The 19,069-nt window shown below is 50.4% G+C and overlaps 2 protein-coding genes across 10 annotated transcripts in view; one reads left to right on the forward strand and one right to left on the reverse strand.

The window, feature by feature from the left end:
- The window catches only part of HABP2 (hyaluronan binding protein 2), a 33,476-nt gene extending 25,721 nt beyond the window's left edge, over positions 1-7,755 (forward strand). Inside the window, exons 8-13 of the mRNA XM_079793085.1 lie at positions 101-198; positions 1,300-1,543; positions 2,810-2,952; positions 3,570-3,704; positions 4,981-5,126; positions 6,455-7,755. Of these exons, the coding sequence (XP_079649211.1) occupies positions 101-198; positions 1,300-1,543; positions 2,810-2,952; positions 3,570-3,704; positions 4,981-5,126; positions 6,455-6,619 (931 nt within the window). The 3' untranslated portion in view covers positions 6,620-7,755. The remainder of the gene's footprint in view (positions 1-100; positions 199-1,299; positions 1,544-2,809; positions 2,953-3,569; positions 3,705-4,980; positions 5,127-6,454) is intronic.
- Positions 7,198-19,069, reverse strand: part of NRAP (nebulin related anchoring protein) — a 66,776-nt gene continuing 54,904 nt past the window's right edge. For 5 of the 9 annotated variants that reach the window (XM_079793079.1, XM_079793076.1, XM_079793075.1 and 2 more), the window contains exons 36-41: positions 16,868-16,972; positions 15,730-15,828; positions 14,171-14,275; positions 10,670-10,777; positions 8,968-9,279; positions 7,769-8,043 (exon numbers count right to left, since the gene is read on the reverse strand). In XM_079793079.1, coding sequence (XP_079649205.1) covers positions 7,771-8,043; positions 8,968-9,279; positions 10,670-10,777; positions 14,171-14,275; positions 15,730-15,828; positions 16,868-16,972 — 1,002 coding nt within the window. In that variant the 3' untranslated portion in view covers positions 7,769-7,770. Of the gene's footprint in view, positions 7,335-7,768; positions 8,044-8,967; positions 9,280-10,669; positions 10,778-14,170; positions 14,276-15,729; positions 15,829-16,867; positions 16,973-19,069 lie in introns of those variants that run through there. The other 4 variants (XM_079793078.1, XM_079793080.1, XM_079793081.1 and 1 more) reach the window with 1 other exon arrangement.

Raw genomic sequence — 19,069 nt, forward strand, 5'->3', positions numbered from 1 at the left:
GACACACAAGAATGTGTTGCTCTTCTACCCAAAGGTCCCGTAATGAGGTCCAGTGGGTTCACCAAGCCTTAAGCCTGGGTTGTTTTGGTTTTTGTTTTAGAAACCCAGATGGAGACAAAAAGCCCTGGTGTTTCATTAAAGCAAACAGTGCCAAGGTGAAATGGGAGTACTGTGATGTCCCAGCCTGCCCAGCCCTAGGTAAGACCGTGGCTGTCCAGAGGCCCTGGTGGTGGGGAGGATGCAGATCCATAGACAGATGTTCCATAGACAGATTCCCCATCTCTCCCACCTTTGTCTTCCCACCGCATCTGCTTTACAGACCCTCATCCCAATGGCAACCCAACTGCTTGGTCCTCCACACCCCTCTTGGGATGCTGAGCAGTCCTGGAGACCTTTGTAAATTTGGGCCAGTGGCGCAAATGTAAATTTGTGTTTCCTAACTCCAAGTCAGTGCACTTGGCAAATATTTGTTGATTGTTTGCTGTGTTCCAGGAACTATGCCTGGCCTTGGGTATACAATGGTGACCAAACATTGGCTGGGCCCCCATAGCCTCTCAGGACACAAAACAGTCTGGATTCCAGCCTCACAGACTTCCAGGCTGCGCTGGCCCACCTCTCTGCCCGCAACTGGAACAATGCACCCTCCATCCTGATCAATGGGATTGCCTCCCTGGACAGTTTCACTTCTGTGCTCTTAGGATCACCTTTGTCTGTAACACTGCATTCATATCTACTTTTGTTCATATCCCACTGTTCTGTGAGAACCAACTCAAGGAGCCCTCCTCCAGGAAGTCCTTCATGATCTCCCAAGTACAGTATTATCTTCCCCCTCCTCAGAAACCTCAGGGAAAGAAACCAGGCACCATCCTATAACACTTACCACTTTGTATGATGGTTAGCTCTGCAAATGTCTTATTTTCCCCCATTCTACTTCATCTGGATCTCTTTCCCTATATACCGAAAGAGGCCCCCAAATATATGTGTGCGCTAAATAGCTAAGTACATACCCAGTGATGCATTTATATATTTGCACTCACATCTTTGTGTGTATATACATGTCAAAATAAGAATGAAAAAGCAACATTTTTCATTGTTAACTTTATAAACTTGCTTTATATTCATCAATGTACTCAACTAATAGTAATTGTGTACCTACTACCTGCTCACCCTGTGTGCACCCGTCTCTTAGCTCTGGACACTTGCTAAGTTGCTAGACTCGAAGTCATACCTCTAACAAGGTCCTTCTGAGGACCTGGAGGGAGGGTGAATGGTGTGATTTGTCTTTCTTGTGTCCCACAGACATTACCGACCCCGTAGAGCCCCTGACCAAGCTTCCGGGCTTTGACTCATGCGGGAAGACTGAGGTAACAGAGAGAAAAATCAAGAGGATCTACGGAGGCTTTAAGAGCACAGCTGGCAAGCACCCGTGGCAGGTGTCCCTGCAGACCTCACTGCCACTGACCACCTTCATGCCCGAGGGCCACTTCTGTGGGGGGGCGCTGATCCACCCCTGCTGGGTGCTCACTGCTGCCCACTGTACTGAGTAGGTGCCTGCTGGGAGCAGAGGACAGGGGACCTGGTCCATGGGGTGTTCTCCCCTTCCCATTTGAGCAGCATCTGTTGCTCTCCAAGGGCAAAGAGGGTGGCAGAATGTGTACCTTTGAATTCCATGTATTTATGGCATTTAATTCTCAGAACAATCCACCAGAAGACAGGCTGAGGGAGGACAGGGATTTTTACCTTTTATGAATTAGTGTCCCCACTGCCCAGAATAGGTCTTTGTACGAGCAAGTGCTCAGCAAATACTTGGGCAAAGAGTTATATGTTACTCTCATTTCATAAATGAGGACCTGAGTTTGGGAAGGTTTAGCATGTGGCCTTAAGTCACGTGGTAAGGAAGTAGGTGAGTGGGATGTGAACCCAGACCTTCCTGCTTCCTTAACCTCTTCAGACTTATCTGGACAGAAAGAAACAATAACATGCTCCCATCTGATGCCCTCACCAGTGAGCCTCCCGGGTCAAGTGTCTTCGGTCCTGTGTGCCTCAGAGAAGCCAGAACCCACTGGGAGCCTGAAGAATCACTACCTCCCCTGACTTCCCTAAGTTCGTGGCCAGGGCTGGTCCCATGGAAGCCAGGCTCTGGTGGTGACCTTGAAAGTGATCCTGCCCACCCTGTTCTTGGACAATTTCTTCAGGGAGTCTAGGAGTTATACCTCAAGGGTCAAACATGCAAACATCAGCATCTACCAACATACTTGTTCAAGATGTTCATTGGCTGCTCTTTAGCAAAACCCGTGGGGAATGAGAGGTCTCCCAGGAGACATGGGATACAAGTTACAGCTTGTATTTAAAGACTGTTCCATTAATAAAACAGTTTCTTCATGTTGTCCCATTTGGACCACACAGCAGAATTCTGTGAACAAGACAATGATAACAGCCGGAACTGGTTTGGCTCAATGGATAGAGCGTCGGCCTGCGGACTCAAGGGTCCCGGGTTCGATTCCGGTCAAGAGCATGTACCTTGGTTGCGGGTACATCCCCAGTAGGGGGTGTGCAAGAGGCAGCTGATCGATGTTTCTCTCTCATCGATGTTTCTAACTCTCTATCCCTCTCTCTTTCCTCTCTGTAAAAAATCAATAAAATGTATTTAAATAAAAAAAAGACAATGATAACAGATGAGGATGCCAAGTCTGCAGGCAGTTGGGCCGTTTACAGAAGGTCACACAGTTCACCAGCAGCAGAGCCAGGGCTTGGCTGCAGTCTCTCCAGTGCCAGGGCTCCTTCTTGACCATCTTACTTTCCCTTGCAGAATAAAAGCCAAGAATCTAAGGGTGGTACTAGGGGACCAGGATTTGAAGAAGACAGAATTCCATGAGCAGACCTTCAGGGTGGAGAAGATATTCAAGTACAGCCACTATCATGAACGAGATGACATTCCCCACAACGATATTGGCAAGTCTCTTCTAGCGGGGATCTCCCGCGGGTCTTGTCCTGGGTGGATTTCTCTACTGATGGAAAGCTGAGGGTTGGTTCTGTTTGGTCCCTCATAGATATTATAAGGTAGAAAATTTATTCCATCACTTTCTAGTTCTTAAAGGTTACTGTTGTGGATAAATATGCACAAGCTCTTAAGGGGAAGAGATGTTGTGTCGTGTGAAAGAGCTCAGCCTTCAATCCACCTCTCCCACTTGCTAGCTAGCCTCACCTCTCTTCGCCTCAGTTTGCTCTTCTATAAAATGGGAACACTGACTGCAACTCTCAGCTTCCTGTGTGTTAAGTGTCATCATGTGCATGTGTCCCCATGCACACCTCACACCTGGTAGGCAATGATAGACTTAAGCTGCTTACTACCCAGTTTTCCATTCACAGTATCTCTCATTCTCTCTCTTTCATCAATATCTTTTTTCCCCTCATAAAGCCTGTTTTTTTAATTAGTTAGTAGTTAAAAGAATGAAATGATGGAAGAAGAAGTGGGGCTTTCCTATAAGCACCTTCCAATCAAGCTGGAGCGGATGCTTCTTTGATAAAGAGGATAGCATCACCCATTTCCGCTTTCTCTATCTACCTAGCTTTGCTCAAGCTAAAGCCAGTGGATGGTCACTGTGCTTTGGAATCCAAATATGTGAGGACTGTATGTTTGCCTGATGGCCCCTTTCCCTCTGGGACCGAGTGCCACATCTCTGGCTGGGGTGTTACAGAAACAGGTGAGTCTGGCCATGCAGTCTCCTGAGACTCAGGTGAGTTATTTTAACCAGAGAAGAAAGGGTCAAACTCAACTGCCCTTCTGAACTTGAAACCAGTGTTATATTCAAAATGTATTATCAAAAGAAAGATTGCATCATCTCTCAAGCTTTAGCTAAGTCTCATCACCTCCAAGGAGTGTCCCCTGATCTCACACTTGTCCCTGGCTCCTTGTCCCCAGACCCTTGACTTTCATCAAGCATTGACCCTGTATCCATAAAGAACTGTTGCCTTCCCTAAGTAGACTGGAAAGAGGATAAATGGGAAAGAAGATGAATTGTGGAGTCAGATTCTCAATTGGCTTGTCATTTGGGCAGCTGAGTTTTAGTTTTCCAATAACCATATTTACCTCCTAGGTTTAGAATCATGGTAACAGGAGATAGAATTCTATAGAGATACTGATTAAGTGAGCCCAGGAGGGTGGGGTCAGGTCTCATTCATCTTTGTGTCTCCCACAGTGTGCTGATTGTAATAGGCATTCTACAAAGTTTTGTTAAATCAAACTTTTGATTTGGCTCCAGGGTTTGGTCTTATCTAAGAAAGCAACCACAGTGTTACTTTGTTCATAGTACTGACATGATGATATCTTCTAATATATGAGACTTTCTCTAATATTCGAGATGGATTTCTTCCCCATATGTCATGTCCTTAATAATGAAGAGCAGGAATCACTTTAAGTAGGCCTGTATTCATAAAGAAAGTGGCATGTATGAAATGGCCAGAAGGATTTGGGGAAAGAAGATATCTGGTTCATTGGATTTAGGGTTAACCCTGTTTGTAGCTATCGTCATTGTAGTCCATATAACCCTTTCCCTGTCAGCATGCTGACTAGAGCGTTCTGGGCAGAACAGAGGTTTAGGGCAGGCAATGTCTGCTCTGGGAAGCAGGTGATGTAGATGACCAACCAGGGAAATGCATCCATCATTAAGCATTTTCTACACGCCAATCCTCTGCTAGTCATGGGAAATTAAAAAATGGTTAAGACACCTCCCCTGTCCTCCTGACGTCACGGTCTAGCTGGGCAGACAGAGGAGGGAATAAATGATTCTGCTCTGTTGTGATAAGCAGAGCACTGAAGGTCCAGAAAGCCCTGGTGACAGCTGCAGGCACAGCCCATCTCCTGGAGAGACCCTTCCTTCCCAAGCTTAGAGCTGGTGGCCCTCTTACTCCTGCTGGCTTCTGGTGGGGTGGGTGCCACCCTGGTCCCCACAGTGGCCACCTCTTCTTTCTGCCCCACAGGGGAAGGGTCCCGACAGCTCCTGGACGCCAAAGTCAAGCTGATCGCCAACACTCTGTGCAACTCCCGCCGACTCTACAACCACACGATCGACGAGACCATGATTTGTGCGGGAAACCTGCAGAGGCCTGGGCTAGACACCTGCCAGGTCAGAGACTTCAAATGTACTTGGAGAGCAAGAAGCTGGCAGGACCTTACACGGGGCACAGACCCCCTTAGAGCCCTGGGCTGGGAATCAGGCTCAGGGGCCCACCTGCCATAAAGCACAGGCCTAGGCTGGCATATCTGAACCCGTATCAATCCAGGAAGACAGCACAATAATCATAGTGGTCATGTTGCCTGCATTGCTGCATTTCATTCTGGTGACACTCTGGTCAAGGGGATGTCACTAGTGTTATTTGACAGATGCTTAGAAATTTATTTCTCACCGTTCTGAAGGCTGGAAGTCTGAGATCAGGGCGCCAGCGTGGTCGGGATCCAGGGAAAACCCTCTCGCGGGTTGTAGTCTGCCAACTCCTCGGTGTGTCCTCATGTGGTGGAGAGAGGGAGCTAGCTCTCTAGGGCCCCTTTAACTAGGGCAAGAATCCCATGCATAAGAGCTCCACCCTCCTCACCTAATCCCCTCCCAAGGCCCCACCTCCGAATACCATCACTTTGGAGGTTAGGTTTCAACATATGAATTCAATCCATTGCACCAAAATCATTCTAGAAACTCAGATGCCTCATCTGAGATGAAAATGTTGTCCCCATAAGATCTGAGGCTGATAGATAACACTGAAAATCCTGTCTACACAGGTGCAGAGTGTAAGCAGTGCTGTGTGGTTGAGAGTCATCCACCTCCTCGCCACTTTCATTGGGGGGTTGGGGTTTGATATAAACCAGGCATTGTTCTATGTGCTTTACAAACATTAATCCTCACAAAAATCCTGGGGGTGGGGGGAGTGTTCTGTTGCTAACCACCGTTCACAATATGAGACATGGAGGCCCAGCTGGCTAGCAGGAGGTAGGGTCTGATTAGGAAGATCTAACCCCATAAACCATGCTGGACATCTTAGCCGTGCGCCTCTGAGCCCCGCCTTCCCACCCTGCATGTGCTCCGTGGGTTCTGGAAGGGCTCTATCCTAACAGGGCACCGTCCCCGCCCTTCCCCCCCTCCCACCCTGGAATGAGGAGTCAAGGGTCCCTGAGAACTCACGGTAGTAATGCCTGTGTTACCGAGTCATGATTGCATCTGGATGTGAGGCTGTGACCACAGCGCTGTGGCCTGGCCCTGTGCCCCTCTGCCAGGCCCTCCCTGACTCAGGGGCATGGGTTGGTATTTGCTTCAGAGCCTTGGGTCTCATGAGGCCTAGGAAGAGTCTTGTCACTGCTTTCTCAAGGGCTCACGCCATCCCCCACTGCCATCCCCTCATGGGAGGCAGGGTGTCTCCTAATGCATTCTGCTCACAGAGCTGAACTTGTATCTTTCCCCCCCAGGGTGACTCTGGAGGCCCTCTGACCTGTGAGAAGGATGGGACCTACTATGTCTACGGGATAGTGAGCTGGGGCGAGGAATGTGGGAAGAAGCCAGGGGTCTACACCCAAGTTACCAAGTTCCTGAATTGGATTAAAGCCACCATCCAAAGGGAGCCTGGCTTCTAAGGTGTCTTCCGAACCTCAGAGCCCCTCCTCCTGAGCACCCAGACCAGGCGAGGCCTCATGGGCAGCAATGGACACCCCTGGGAGCCTTCAGGGTGCACACGGAGAAGTGTCCGTGCTCTAAGCAGAGATAACAACTTCCCGGCCTGCGGCATCCCGGATCAACATCTCCACCATCATCAGGCTCCCTCCTGAGTCAGCCAGGAAATGACAGAATCAGCCCTAAATATATTGTGCTTGCTTCCCTTCACACCATGGCACCTTCTAGAAAATCACGGTTCACTGACTGCCTCCACCTTGGACATTGGCAAATGTGGGATCTCAGAACGCTCCACATCGGTGGGTGTTCCCTCGGCATCTTTATGCCTCATCCGAGACACTCAAGGTCCCCAACAGAACGAGCCGTCCACTCTAGGTAGCAGCTAGAGGACCACAAAATACCACATTCTCCATCTGCTTTCACAGACTTGTTACTTTAATAAAGGCGACCAGGGCATGGCTGGTGTGCTGTTCGTTGCACAGCTCGCCCAAGCTGAAGCCACCTAGGCCTGTCGCTGGCGTGCAAGCTTCCTCTCCAGCGTCTCTCCTGAGAATCCTGGGTGGACCCACTTGCTCACAACGGCAGCACCTTCCTCCTCTTGACGTGCAGAATCTCAGTGGCATCTGGGTTCACATCCCCCCTCTGGTGATCTCCAGGATCCACAGCCTCTGGCCCCCTCTGCAGAAATCAAACACACCTCCCTGAGTCCAAATGAAGCTTCCAGCCGGCTCCCTTAGGATGAGCTGTCTAAGATGCCCCAGGAGCATTTAACACGTCCACCCTCCCTTACTTTTCACCTCCACCACCCTCTGTCCAGAGAAAGGATCCTCAAGGCAAGAATGAGGAAGAAGCAAAGCCAATCTCTCATTTAGATGCGCTGTCTTTCTTCTGAACAAAGGAGGTTCAAAACCCAGACTGTTGTAGCCAGCAAGTCCCTGACCCTTTGTGGGAATGTAATGAGCAAGCAGGCAGCCCAGCCTGGGCCGCCGGGGCCCAGCACTGATGCAGCCCCAGCAGGTTCGTCTCCGCGGAACTAATGGCAGCGACTTCAGAGAAAACCCTGCAGGAAGGTTAACCCAGGTGTCATCCGCCTGGTCACCTCAGACCCATGGAATTAGGCACCTTGCTCGAGCTGCATCTCACACGCTTTAGAGCCAGCTGACCTCTGGCCAAAAATAAAGTCTGAAAAAGGAAAGGTGAGCTTGCCTTTCCCCGTGGCCTTGCAAGCTGGGCGGATTTGCACCTTGCTACTTACGTAAGCCCCCTGGAGAGCCAGGCCCCTTGCATTGGCCAGTTCTGCAGCCCGCCGAGCCATCTCCACTTTGTAGGAGCCAGGAGGGGTCCAGCCAATACCTCTGGTCAGGTTCAAGTCTGATTTGTACTTGACCTTGGGGGAAAAAGGGAAGGAAGAGGAATGTGTCAGCAGGTTTGGGGATGGTTTGGGCACAGGGTGGAAAGGCTTAAAGGTGAGCGTGAGATGGAAATGTGTTGTCAGTAAAGCAAGGAGAGCAAATGTATCTAAAGCAGGAGCTCACTGACCCACTGTGCTGTGAGCTTGGCCAGCTTGTCGCTGTCCCTTGCATCTTTCTCGGGGCCATGTGGGTATTTATACCATCATTCGTGGGCCATACAAAGTTATCAACTTAAAGATTAGCCTGCTCTATTTGGTCAAATTTAATTAACTCACCCCTAATGCCTTGGCAGGGCCAGACCAAATGATTTCTTGGGCCTTTATGTGGCCTGTGGGCCAGACGTTCCCCACCCATTTCAAGTGATGGGAGCACAATGGGGGTGGTGGGTGGGAAGATGTGGTTCAAGTCCAAGCTCCTACCTTAACTTGCTCTGTGGCCTTAGACAAGTCACTTTCCTTCTCTGGGCTTCAGTTTCCTCCCAGAGAGAAAAGGGCAAGGGCTGGGTTGGGTAACTATTAAGATCCCCTGGAAACAGTTTGGCTTAGCAATCAAGAGCGTGGGCCAAAGGGGTTCATGTCCCAGGTCTGCCACTTGTTTGCCACGGGATCTTGAATAAGTTACTTAACTTCTCGAATCCTCAGGTCCCTCCTCTGTAAAATGGGGCAATAATGGAGTTATTGGGAGGACCACCGGACACAACGCCTAGAAAGCATTTGGCACCGCAGCCTGGCCCACAGTGAGGACTGGATAAAGAGCAGTTATTGTTATAACTTCTTCGGGAACTAATGTATCAGGCGTCCCGGGTTCTATCTCAGCCTGGCTCCTCCCAGATGGAGCCTGAATGTGGGGTTAGAGCCACCCCTTTGAAGGGCCTCGGCCAGGCGGGTGGGGCAGCTCACATCACTCTGCAGCTGGTGGGCCCTCTGTGCGTGCTTCAGGCCCAGCTGCTCCGGGTCGCAGGTGGGCTGGGGCAAGGGCTGCCTGTAGCACACGTCGCTGGCCAGCTGCTGGCTCCTCTTGGCCTGGAGGAAGCCGGGCTGGTCTGGGCGGCTGTGGAACCGGGACCGATTCCTAGCAAAGTCCTTCTTGTACTCATTGTCACTCTGGAGCTTGCCGACGCTGAGGAAATGCCTCATCCTTGGGTCATCGTTGACGCTGCGGTACCCGATCTGCAGGCCCCGGTCCCGCAGGAAGGCCTCTTTGTACCGAAACTGCAGGTCAGAAGAGCAGAGATGGGTCACTGGTACCCACCTCTCCCCACGGATTCTCAGCAGGAATTCTACAGTGAGTCAAGGGCACAGCTTTGGATTCAAGTAGACTTACCATCTGTATGGCCCTCTGCTACCTTCTAGCTGTGTGGCCTTGGGCCAGTTACTGAGTCTCTCTGAGCCTCAGTTTCCCCATCTGATAAAAATGGGAGAATGGCCCTAGCTGGTTTGGCTCAGTGGATAGAGCACGGCCTGCGGACTGAGGGGTCCCAGGTTTGAGTCCAGTAGAGGGCACATGCCAGGGTTGTGGGCTCAATTCCCAGTAGGGGACATGCCAGAGGCAGCCAATCAATGATTGTCTCTCATCATTGATGTTTCTACCTCTCTCTCCCTCTCCTTTCCTCTCTGAATTCAATAAAAACATTTAACAAAAAATGGGAGAATGAACTTCCACCCTATGGGAGATGGAGAAGATTCCATGACATGGAGGGTTAGCTTCATGTCTGGCACTGAGTGGTGGCTACGAGTATCATTGCTGCTGTAATTCATAATCCAACGGAAGAGAAATGTACCCATTCTCTCAGCAGCCACTCTTCCTCTGATTCTTTCCATCTTTCAGGGACCCAGTCCAGTGCGCCTCAAACTCTCTATATAAAGGACCACATTCATTTCAATTTGCTTTTTCAATATGCAATTCATCAAATATATGGTCCTACTGCACACGATTAGCGCATAGTGGTACCAGATGCATTTAAAAACACCCAATCTGGCCTCCCCCCTGCTTAACAAGATGAGTCCACAGGTCACATGACTGGATGTCACATGTCTAATTGTTAAACATCTTTCTAAATGCTTGCTCTTGGTTTCTGTATGTATCTCATTGTGGACCAGTACCAAGCCGTCCATAGATGATGCATATCTAGCCATGATGCTTCCTCTTCCATCATAACAGCTGCCATGGTTGGACACCTGCTATGAGCATGACACTCTAAACCATTCTGTTTTCATTCCTACATCCATCCTAGTAGACAAGTGTTAGATCCCTATTTCATAAATGTAGAAATTTGAGTTCAGAGAATTTAAGCAACTCGCCCAAGACCTTCGAGCCAATTTCTAAATGACTGAGCCAGGATCTTAACTCAAGTCAATGAAGGGGGAAAACCAATCTCTTCCAACCCCATCACACTGCACTTCAGCTGAAACAAGTTCCTTTACTGCAGCTCAACAAATCAATCACGTGTTAGTGGACTTCTCAAAAGTAAAGCCTATTTCTTCCTCTCATGTGAAATACTTGTTCAGTTTCAGTTCCTGGTGGTTTGCCTGTCAACAGGACCGGGAAAACCAGAGTAAGACCTATTGGTCACAGAGGGCGAGCGAGAACACAAGGTCTTACGTCACTGGCGATCTCCCTGGATGCCCGGGCAGTCTGGAACGGGATGGCATCCAGCCTGAAGTCGTAGCCGCCAGCCCGAGTCTGCTCCCAAGAGTTTCTGTAGACTTTCTAGACAAGGAGAACAAGGAAGAGTGAGCAGGAGGCACTCCCTGTCTGCCATGTGGTTGGTTCTCAGCAGGGCAGTTTCTAAGCACAAACCCTCGCCTTGATGGTGCCCAGAATGGCAGAGTCCATGGCCCCAAGTCCATCCGGGAACTCCTCTGCTCTGGCATCACTGGGACTGGCCACCAAGGGCTCCAGCTCTAAGCGCAACCTGAGCGCCAGGTGCTGCTCTTGTGGGTCCTAAGGTCTGTGGGTCTGGCCCACTGGCCACACTCCATTGGTATCAGAGGCCCCCGCCCCCTCCCTCCCATGTTTGCATTCACATTCAGGGACCCCCTCCCTCCCATGTTTGCATTCACATTCAGGGACCCCCTCCCTCCCATGTTTGCATTCACATTCAGGGACCCCCTCCCTCCCATGTTTGCATTCACATTCAGGGACCCCCTCCCTCCCATGTTTGCATTCACATTCAGGGACCCCCTCCCTCCCATGTTTGCATTCACAGCTTCTAGATGCCGGAACTCAAAGCTCAAGAGCTCTGTTTCCTCCCACAGCAGGAGGTGCAGCTCCTCGGGTCCCGGTTCCCGTGTTCAGTGGCTCCACTGACTTCCCAGGGGCCCTCGGCTACTTCTGATGTCAAGTCACCCCATAACGCTGCATCCCGTATGCTCCCTTAGTGACTGCGCTGAGCAAGGGAAGAGCCTTCACCTGAATTACATTGATTGTCGAGAGCTGACTGAGTCCCTGACCTATGGATTTCACATCTTCCTCTTTCATTTTCCTCCTTTTCAAGTCGTTCTCTCACCCCCTCCAGGAGCCCGGAATCACAGCCCCTGGGTCCCCAGGTAGACCCGCATCATGGACAGAGGCATCACAATCGCCCGTGCCTTCGTGTAGCGGATACATAAGGCAACAGCTCCATGAAAGGAGTCATCTGGAGGTGGCCGTGGAGGATCTGTCCTTTATTCGGCCACAGGGAAGGGAGACAGCGGGAGAGGCTCATCACCAGCATTTGACAAAGTGACAGCCTCAGAGCAGGCCGGCAGCTCACTCGTTCTGTGAGCCACAGCAGGTCAGGGCGCCCTTAAGAACCTCACTTTTGTCATTTGGAAACAAGAGCTCAAGGCCAGGGCTCTGTTCTGTAGGGGACTAGGGGGCAGGGGGGACGGACCGAGCAAAGGAGCAGTGGCAGACAAAAAGATAAAAACCTCACCCACTCTACAACTGGGCATGGAACCAGAGGGGACCACGAAGGGCCTGGGCCAAGCCTGATGGGTCTTATCATTCCCGTGTCCTGCTTCCTACCTTCTCCTGCATCTTAGCCTCCAGCCCCAACATCTACCGCCACAAGCCAGGAGCCAAAAGCCTGCTATGTTCAAGGGTCTTGAAATACAGAACCGATCATCCCTGGGGTCATCACCTAATTGGTGGACCTCAAACAGGGCCCACGTGATTGGATTTACTGGGTCACTGTTGAGTTTAGCAGGCAGGATGGGGAGCCATACAAAAGGGGTCCCACAAATATCCCAGCAAATTGAGTCAAACCCTGATCATTTCCTGGAGAGGGAACAGTCAGGGTCTTCCTAATTCAAGAGCCTGGCCCACACCAGACCTGGGCTAGGTAATGACAGCATCCAACCCCAACATCACCCCAGTTTGGTGTCCAGTGCACCCCAGCTTCTGAGTCTCTGTAACGGAGGGTCAGCGAGAGCGCGTGACCCAGATCGGGGCTCTCCTCGAGGCCCCGGCCCCCTTCCTCCTGGTCACTGCTCCCTGGATACTATTTGCCTGATGGTCATCACTTCCTCCCCGAGTTTTTTATTCTGTTGAGGTTTTTGCCTTGCCACTGGGAGTCTTTAGATTCCTCAGCCCCTTTGATTTGGAACCCTGGGCGTTCCTCTTCTTTATCACAGTGGGCACAGTTTTGTCCTCATCCTCACACATTACAGCCATTTGATTTTTAGTTATTTCGGCTGCCTGACACATCTCAATGGCTTTCTTTGCCCAGGAAGGTCACTTTCCCTCCACATCCTCCGCACACAGCACTTGATCCAATTGTGTGTGTTCCACACGCCCCGAAGAAGTGCTCTTTCAAAAGAGGTCCGTGAGTCTCCACATCCGCAGGCCCCGGTGGCTAATTTCAGCTCGGGACTCTACAGACAGGCATCCCCCGTGAGAAGAAAGATGCATCCATCACCAGCCCGGGGTGGCTGTCCTCCTTCAGCTGGGCCCCACGTGGACTGGCGGTCCGATCCCCGTCTCTAGGGCTGTGTGGGCCTCCAGCGGTCCCTCGCACGGAGGCCCGGCCTCCCCCATCCTCGAAGCGTTAATGAGGCGGATGTTTTGTTCCAGCTCTGCCGAGGGGGAGGTCCCGCTTCCCCAGATGGAGGTCAGCCCACCAGAGCTGCTGTTCTAAAATTATCCCGCATGCATCCCTCCAAAGCCTCAGATGGTCATAATGACTCCTATTTACAAAGCACCATCGCATTCACTGCGTGGGATCCCACAGGGCTTTACAAATGCAACAAACTCTTGTACACGCTAACTAGAAGGCGCCTCTCGCCAACCCCTGCAAGGCGGCCACCTCTGGGGCGACCGGTAGCAGCTGTTCTTCTGCACGGAGCCCCAGGACACAATGGCCGGGCCAGGGAGGGGAGAATGGCCGACGCTGGGAGGCCCGGCGCAGCCCCAGGCCGACACACTCAGCCCGTGTTATTCTGATCCGACAGCGTCTTTTGATTCTGCCGCCTCACTACCTGTTATCCCAGGATCACAGCTTTGCTGGCCGAGCGGCCGCCTATTCTATTACAACCAGGGGCCTCCAACCCCCCGCCAACAACAAGCCTGGGTTTAGGAAACAGCATCTTGGTTATGCACGCAAAGGGCACACATCCAAGGGAAACTGAAGTGTGGAGGCCACAGCCCCGTGCACAAAGGAGCAAATTGCATTTGGGCCTGATGGGCCACAATGGCAGCAACTTTCCAAACGGCAGGGTGAGAAAGAGCCACCGTTTCTCCAAGGTCACCCTCTGCATGGCTACGGAGGGGGAGGGGTGTCCAGGAAACAGAGAGAGCAGGTGTCCATGCCTGACGGGGCCCACTCCTCTGACTATAACCCAGCACACACTGAGGTCTTTGCAGCCATGTCCAGAACCAGCATGTGAGAGCTGGGAGGAACCACAGGCATCATTAGCTCAGCTCCATCCCCGTTTCACAGCGGAGGAAACTGAGGCCCAGCGGGGAAAGTGACTTAAAGTCCCACTCTCAGTGCAGTGTTCCTTTTCTCCTAAGTATTCCTCTCTAGGGCTTCTGTTTCTAACAAATAAGAGCCACTTTGGATAATCTGACAGAAACAGGCAACCCCCTCACCCGGCCCCCATGAATGGCCGGCTCACTCACATCGCTCAGGTGCAGCGCGTTGAGGCGGGCTCTGATGAAGTCGGGGTGGTCGGGGATCAGGGTGAATCTGTGCAGGGATTCCGCATCCCCGGACCTGTACAGGCGCTGCAGGTAAGACAGGTTCACGGTCAATGTAGAACTCCACCTGCTGAACGCACAGGTGAGGAGCAGGCTGCTCTCCGCTCTTGCCCCTCCCGCTCGAGTGCCCATCGCAGGAACACAGCCTGGCCTGCAGGATAGCATCCCTCAGAAGCCACCCAGGGAGGGAGGGCCCACGTGGTCAGGGCCAGGTGGGGTGGCTGTTTAAAATATTCCTTGAAATCTGCTCCAAATGGGCCACTCCACCAGCATCCTGTGGGCCCCACCCGCGTGCTTTACAAACAGTGTAAAGGGTATGGATACTTCGGAGAATCTCTGCAGCTGAACAGTGTTCGAGCTTTTTACTAATAATAAGATGCCTCAAGATGACACAAGAACTGATTAGTCTTTTCATCCTCGGATACTTTAACATGTGTTCAGAAAAGTGAAGTTTTCATAGTTATCGGGGTCCCAGAAAGACACAATTTTAAAGCTCACTCTTTATCTTAGAGTGATGTGTTTAGAGCAACACTTTTAAGACTTGCAAACAATTTTAAGAAGCACTGGAGTCCCATCTGTGTTTCGAGAGGAGGATTTAATACTGAATATTCCGATCCTTTCCCAAATTCAATGTGGGCTTTGCCAACGTGAGCGGGAGAGCGTTCAGATTCCGAGTGAGGCTGGCACCGCTTAGTCACTGTGTGTACAGAGCGGAAACCTCTGACACTTTCGTAGAAATAACACTTAGCTTCCTATTCTTTGAAATAAATACAGGAGAGAGGAAATGGGGCTAACTCATACAGACGGTAAAGCAGAAAGAAGCTTTTAATATAGCTGTTCTTTCCTTTTCTACCTGGGTTGTGTGAAGCTGATAATTCCGTTACCATCTATCAATAATTAAGATGTATCTGATCGCCCTAGCTGGCTGGGTGGATCAACTGGTTGGAGCATCGTCCCATATACCAAAAAGGTTGTGGGTTCGATCCCAGGTTGGGGCATGTACAAGAGGCAGCCTATCAATGTTTCTCTCTCACATAGATGTTTCTCTCTCTTTCCCTTCCTCTCTCTAAAAATCAATTTTAAAAAAAGGATGTATCTGATTTAGTATCTGGTAAGGGATCATCAATAATACTTAGTATTATTGTTGCGGTTGAACAATACTATGAATCAAACCACAATAAGGGACATTTATTGAGGACTTAGTATGTTCCAGATGCATGCTAAAAGCGCCATGTGCCTTTATTTCTTTAATCCTCATTTAACGCACTTCATCTTATGAAATGGGTGCTGTCATTGCCTTCCTTCCCAATAAAGGGACTGAGGTTGGAAGCGATGAAGTTACGGGCCCGAGATCATCCGGGTGGCAAGCAGAAGGTTTTCACACACATCCATCCTATTGGGAGCCTGTGCTGTTCAGCACTGACCACTGAGCTCATGACCCAGTGCTGTGAGCCTGGGAGGAGTGTCGAGAAAACACCCACCTCACTGCAGTGCAGGTAGCTGTTCTTGGCATGAACCATGTCCGGGGAGTCGACGACCGAGGTGAACTTGAGACTGTCTGGTTTTTTCCGGTACTTGGTCTGTAAAATGAAGGCAAAGATACCCACGTAACAGGTGAATGTCAGGCCTTTTTCTGGATGCAGCTTCATCCCACCTAATCAGTCCCCACTATGCCGATGACATTAGTGGAAAACAAGTCTCTCTTCTTGGTGGGCATGTAACAAGGACACAGAAGAGACCCGAGCTGCCTCTGTGATAAGGAGCATTTTGTAGGTATTCACACTCCTGGAAAAAAGGCTGCAAAATACCAGAGCTCATCCCCAGGAACTCAGCGGAGGGCGGGATTCGGCATCAACCTGACCCTGCTGGGACGCTATCCAAGCAAGTTCTGTTATTAAAAAGCTGGAAAAGGCAGTGGCACCCTGGAAGGGATCCCAGGGCAAGAATCCCTGGCCATTAAAATAAATGGTGGGAGCTCAGCCAGGACAGTGTGGCTCAGTGGTTGAGCATTGACCCATGAACCAAGAGGTCACCAGTTTGATTCCTGGTCAGGACACATGCCCAGGTTTCGGGCTCGATCCCCAGTAGGGGGAATGCAGGAGGCAGCTTATCAATGTTTCTATCTCTCGATCCCTCTCCCTTCCTCTCTCTCTAAAAAAATCAATTAAAAAATTTTTTTAAATGGTGAGAGTTCAGTTAATGAAACTATCCCTGTGCATCTTTGAACACCTGCCATCAGAGAAACCCTGGACACCCTGTGTAAACTGAGAAGAGTGGTAAATTCTGTGTCCCGCCCCATGAAAACAATGGGCCAGTTTAGATCATATTGTTCATAATGTATCTATTGAGAACCTTCTAAGCATCTTCCATCTTTCACCGCCCAATTTGAACGTGTCTTTAACTCCTCAGCAAAGAATTCACTTGGAGAGAAAGCTTATTCCATTTTGGGATTTGGCTGCAAATGGCCCTGGAAGAATACTGGGAGTTCAGTGGCCATGGGGCTCTCTTGGGACTGCCCATCCACCCCCCTCACCCCCCGCTACCCCCGCCTAGTAGGTTCCCTCTTCAGAAGGAGATTAGGGCTAGGCTGTAGTAGCAGTAGTGGCAGGTGGTTGGTACCTCGCTGATGAGCTCTCCAGCCTTCTTTGCGCTCTCTATCTGCGGGGAGCTCAGCGCCAGCCATCCTGTGCCCTTCATGCCCATCAGGTCCGACTTGTAGCGAAACTGCGGAAAGAACATTTCATCAGGGGAGGGCTGAGCCTGCGGGGGTATTGGTCATAACGCTCCATCACAGCATCGCGACACCTCCATGCGGAGCGCATTCTGCATGATGTTAAGTGAAGGTGTTTGAATGTGTGCACGCTGCCAGAGATTAAACAGTGGATCGTGCGTAAGACACACCCAGAACCCGCCGGCGAGATGGCAGGACTGGAAGCGGAGGACGAAGACCTGTGGGAATGACCTTGTAAGGGAAGAGCTGAGAGCACCAGCCCCAGGATTTTGCTTCCTTCTGGCAGCCACGTGACTGACCAGCCACCTCAATGGAAACATTTCCACACTCCCGTTGATAAAAGTGCTTTGAGCTCCGGGTCCAACCTGCTGTGACTTGGACCAAGTCACTTGACCAATATGTGACTCAGTTTCTCTCTCTGATGCCTGGAGGTCATAGCAACCACTCTGTGCTCAAAAAAACAAACAAACAAACAAACAAACAAAAACACAACAAAACACTGGAGAGTATTCGGGGGCAAAAGCTACTCTATTTGCTAGGTGTTTTATTCCCTTGTGGCAGTGGGGGGGAGTGGAGGGGACCATGAGAGCAGGACTCTAAAAACCGGACCAAACATAGATACACCCGGCTAAATATATCTTTAAAGTTGTATGCAAGCCATTTTAATCTTTCTGTGCCTCCGTTTACCCCCTCCTCCCACTGTTAGTCATGATGTGCTAATATTGCAAAAATTGGGCTAAGCCTTTTCATTTTTTTTTTTTTAAGGGCTCAGAGATTAAAACCACAGCATCATTCCTGGGAGAAACTACGTGGTGCTTTAAGACAATGTGTCTGGTTAGGGGTCTCCTAAAACCTTAAGCCTTATTACGATGCCTTGATCTGCCCACCATCACCGACGGTGAGACAACCGCATGCATGCTTTTCTTCTTCTCTTTACGGCTATTAGGCATTTTTAAAGATGGAAAAAGACCCTCTGAGGAAATCTAAAATTTGGATCTAAACAAAGTTGATAGCATTCCTCTAATTTAGATATCGGCTCTGCTGTAACGCAAAACATCGCTCCGGAAACCGGCCTTTCAACCTTGTTAGTTCCCTTTCATTTCAGGATTCACAGCGGCCCTCGCAGCCGGCCTCAAAGAGGGTCCGTCTCTGATGTACTGTCTGCTGGTGAATGCCCCCGTGCAAATTCCACTCTGCTTCCCAACTGATGCAGGAGACATCACTCGGGTTCAGGAGCAGGTTTCAAAACCCCGTGTCAACCAGATTGCTTTTTAGAGCGCGATCTTTCAGTCTACACCGGCAAAGCTTATGCCTTCCACTCTGATAAAGAACAGAGAAAATTGGACAAATTTCTAAGTTAGAGAGAATAATCCTACAGGGCCTCTTCACAGCCGGGCCTTGCTCCTTTCAGAAGCAAGATGAAGTGGGGAGCGCTCTTTCAACTCGCCTTTTGTTGCGCTGCACAGTACAATCGCAGGTAAGTCAGAAAGCAAGATGCGGGTTCCCCAAAGATCTGACTGCGCCTCCGACTCTCTTATAAAATGGACGGTCTATTAATATTTCAGCTCCCGGCCCAGCTTTGACTATTCACGCAGACCCTAAAAACAACACGCCTGCCTCAGACTTCATGATAAAAAAAAAAAAAAAAAGGAGGGGGGGAGGTGGAGGGGAGTAAAAAAGACACGGCTACCCAGAGGGGGTTTCGAAGAAGGGTTCTAAGATAATAAGAGACCTTCTCAAGCAGCCTGGCTGAATCTGGCATCCCCATGTGGCAGCCTCACTATTTTTCCTTGCACACAGTAAGGCCTGGAAGCCTTCTGCAGATTCACACACTGTGTTGTAAATGCACAAGCTAAGAATTTGGGTCCCTGATTTCTTTTTTATTTATATTTTTAGTGATTTCAGAGAAGAAGGGAGAGGGAAAAAGAGATAAGAGAGAATCATTGAACGGCTGCCTCGTGCATGCCCCCTACTGGGGATTGAGCCTGCAACTTGGACATGTGCCCTGAACCGGAATCAAACCCTGACCTCCTGGTTCATAGGTCGACGCTCAACCACTGATCCGCACTGGCCAGGCTGGGTCCCTGATT

The sequence above is a fragment of the Cnephaeus nilssonii genome (assembly GCF_951640355.1).
Source record: "Cnephaeus nilssonii genome assembly, chromosome: 16".
NCBI classification, from domain to species: domain Eukaryota; kingdom Metazoa; phylum Chordata; class Mammalia; order Chiroptera; family Vespertilionidae; genus Cnephaeus; species Cnephaeus nilssonii.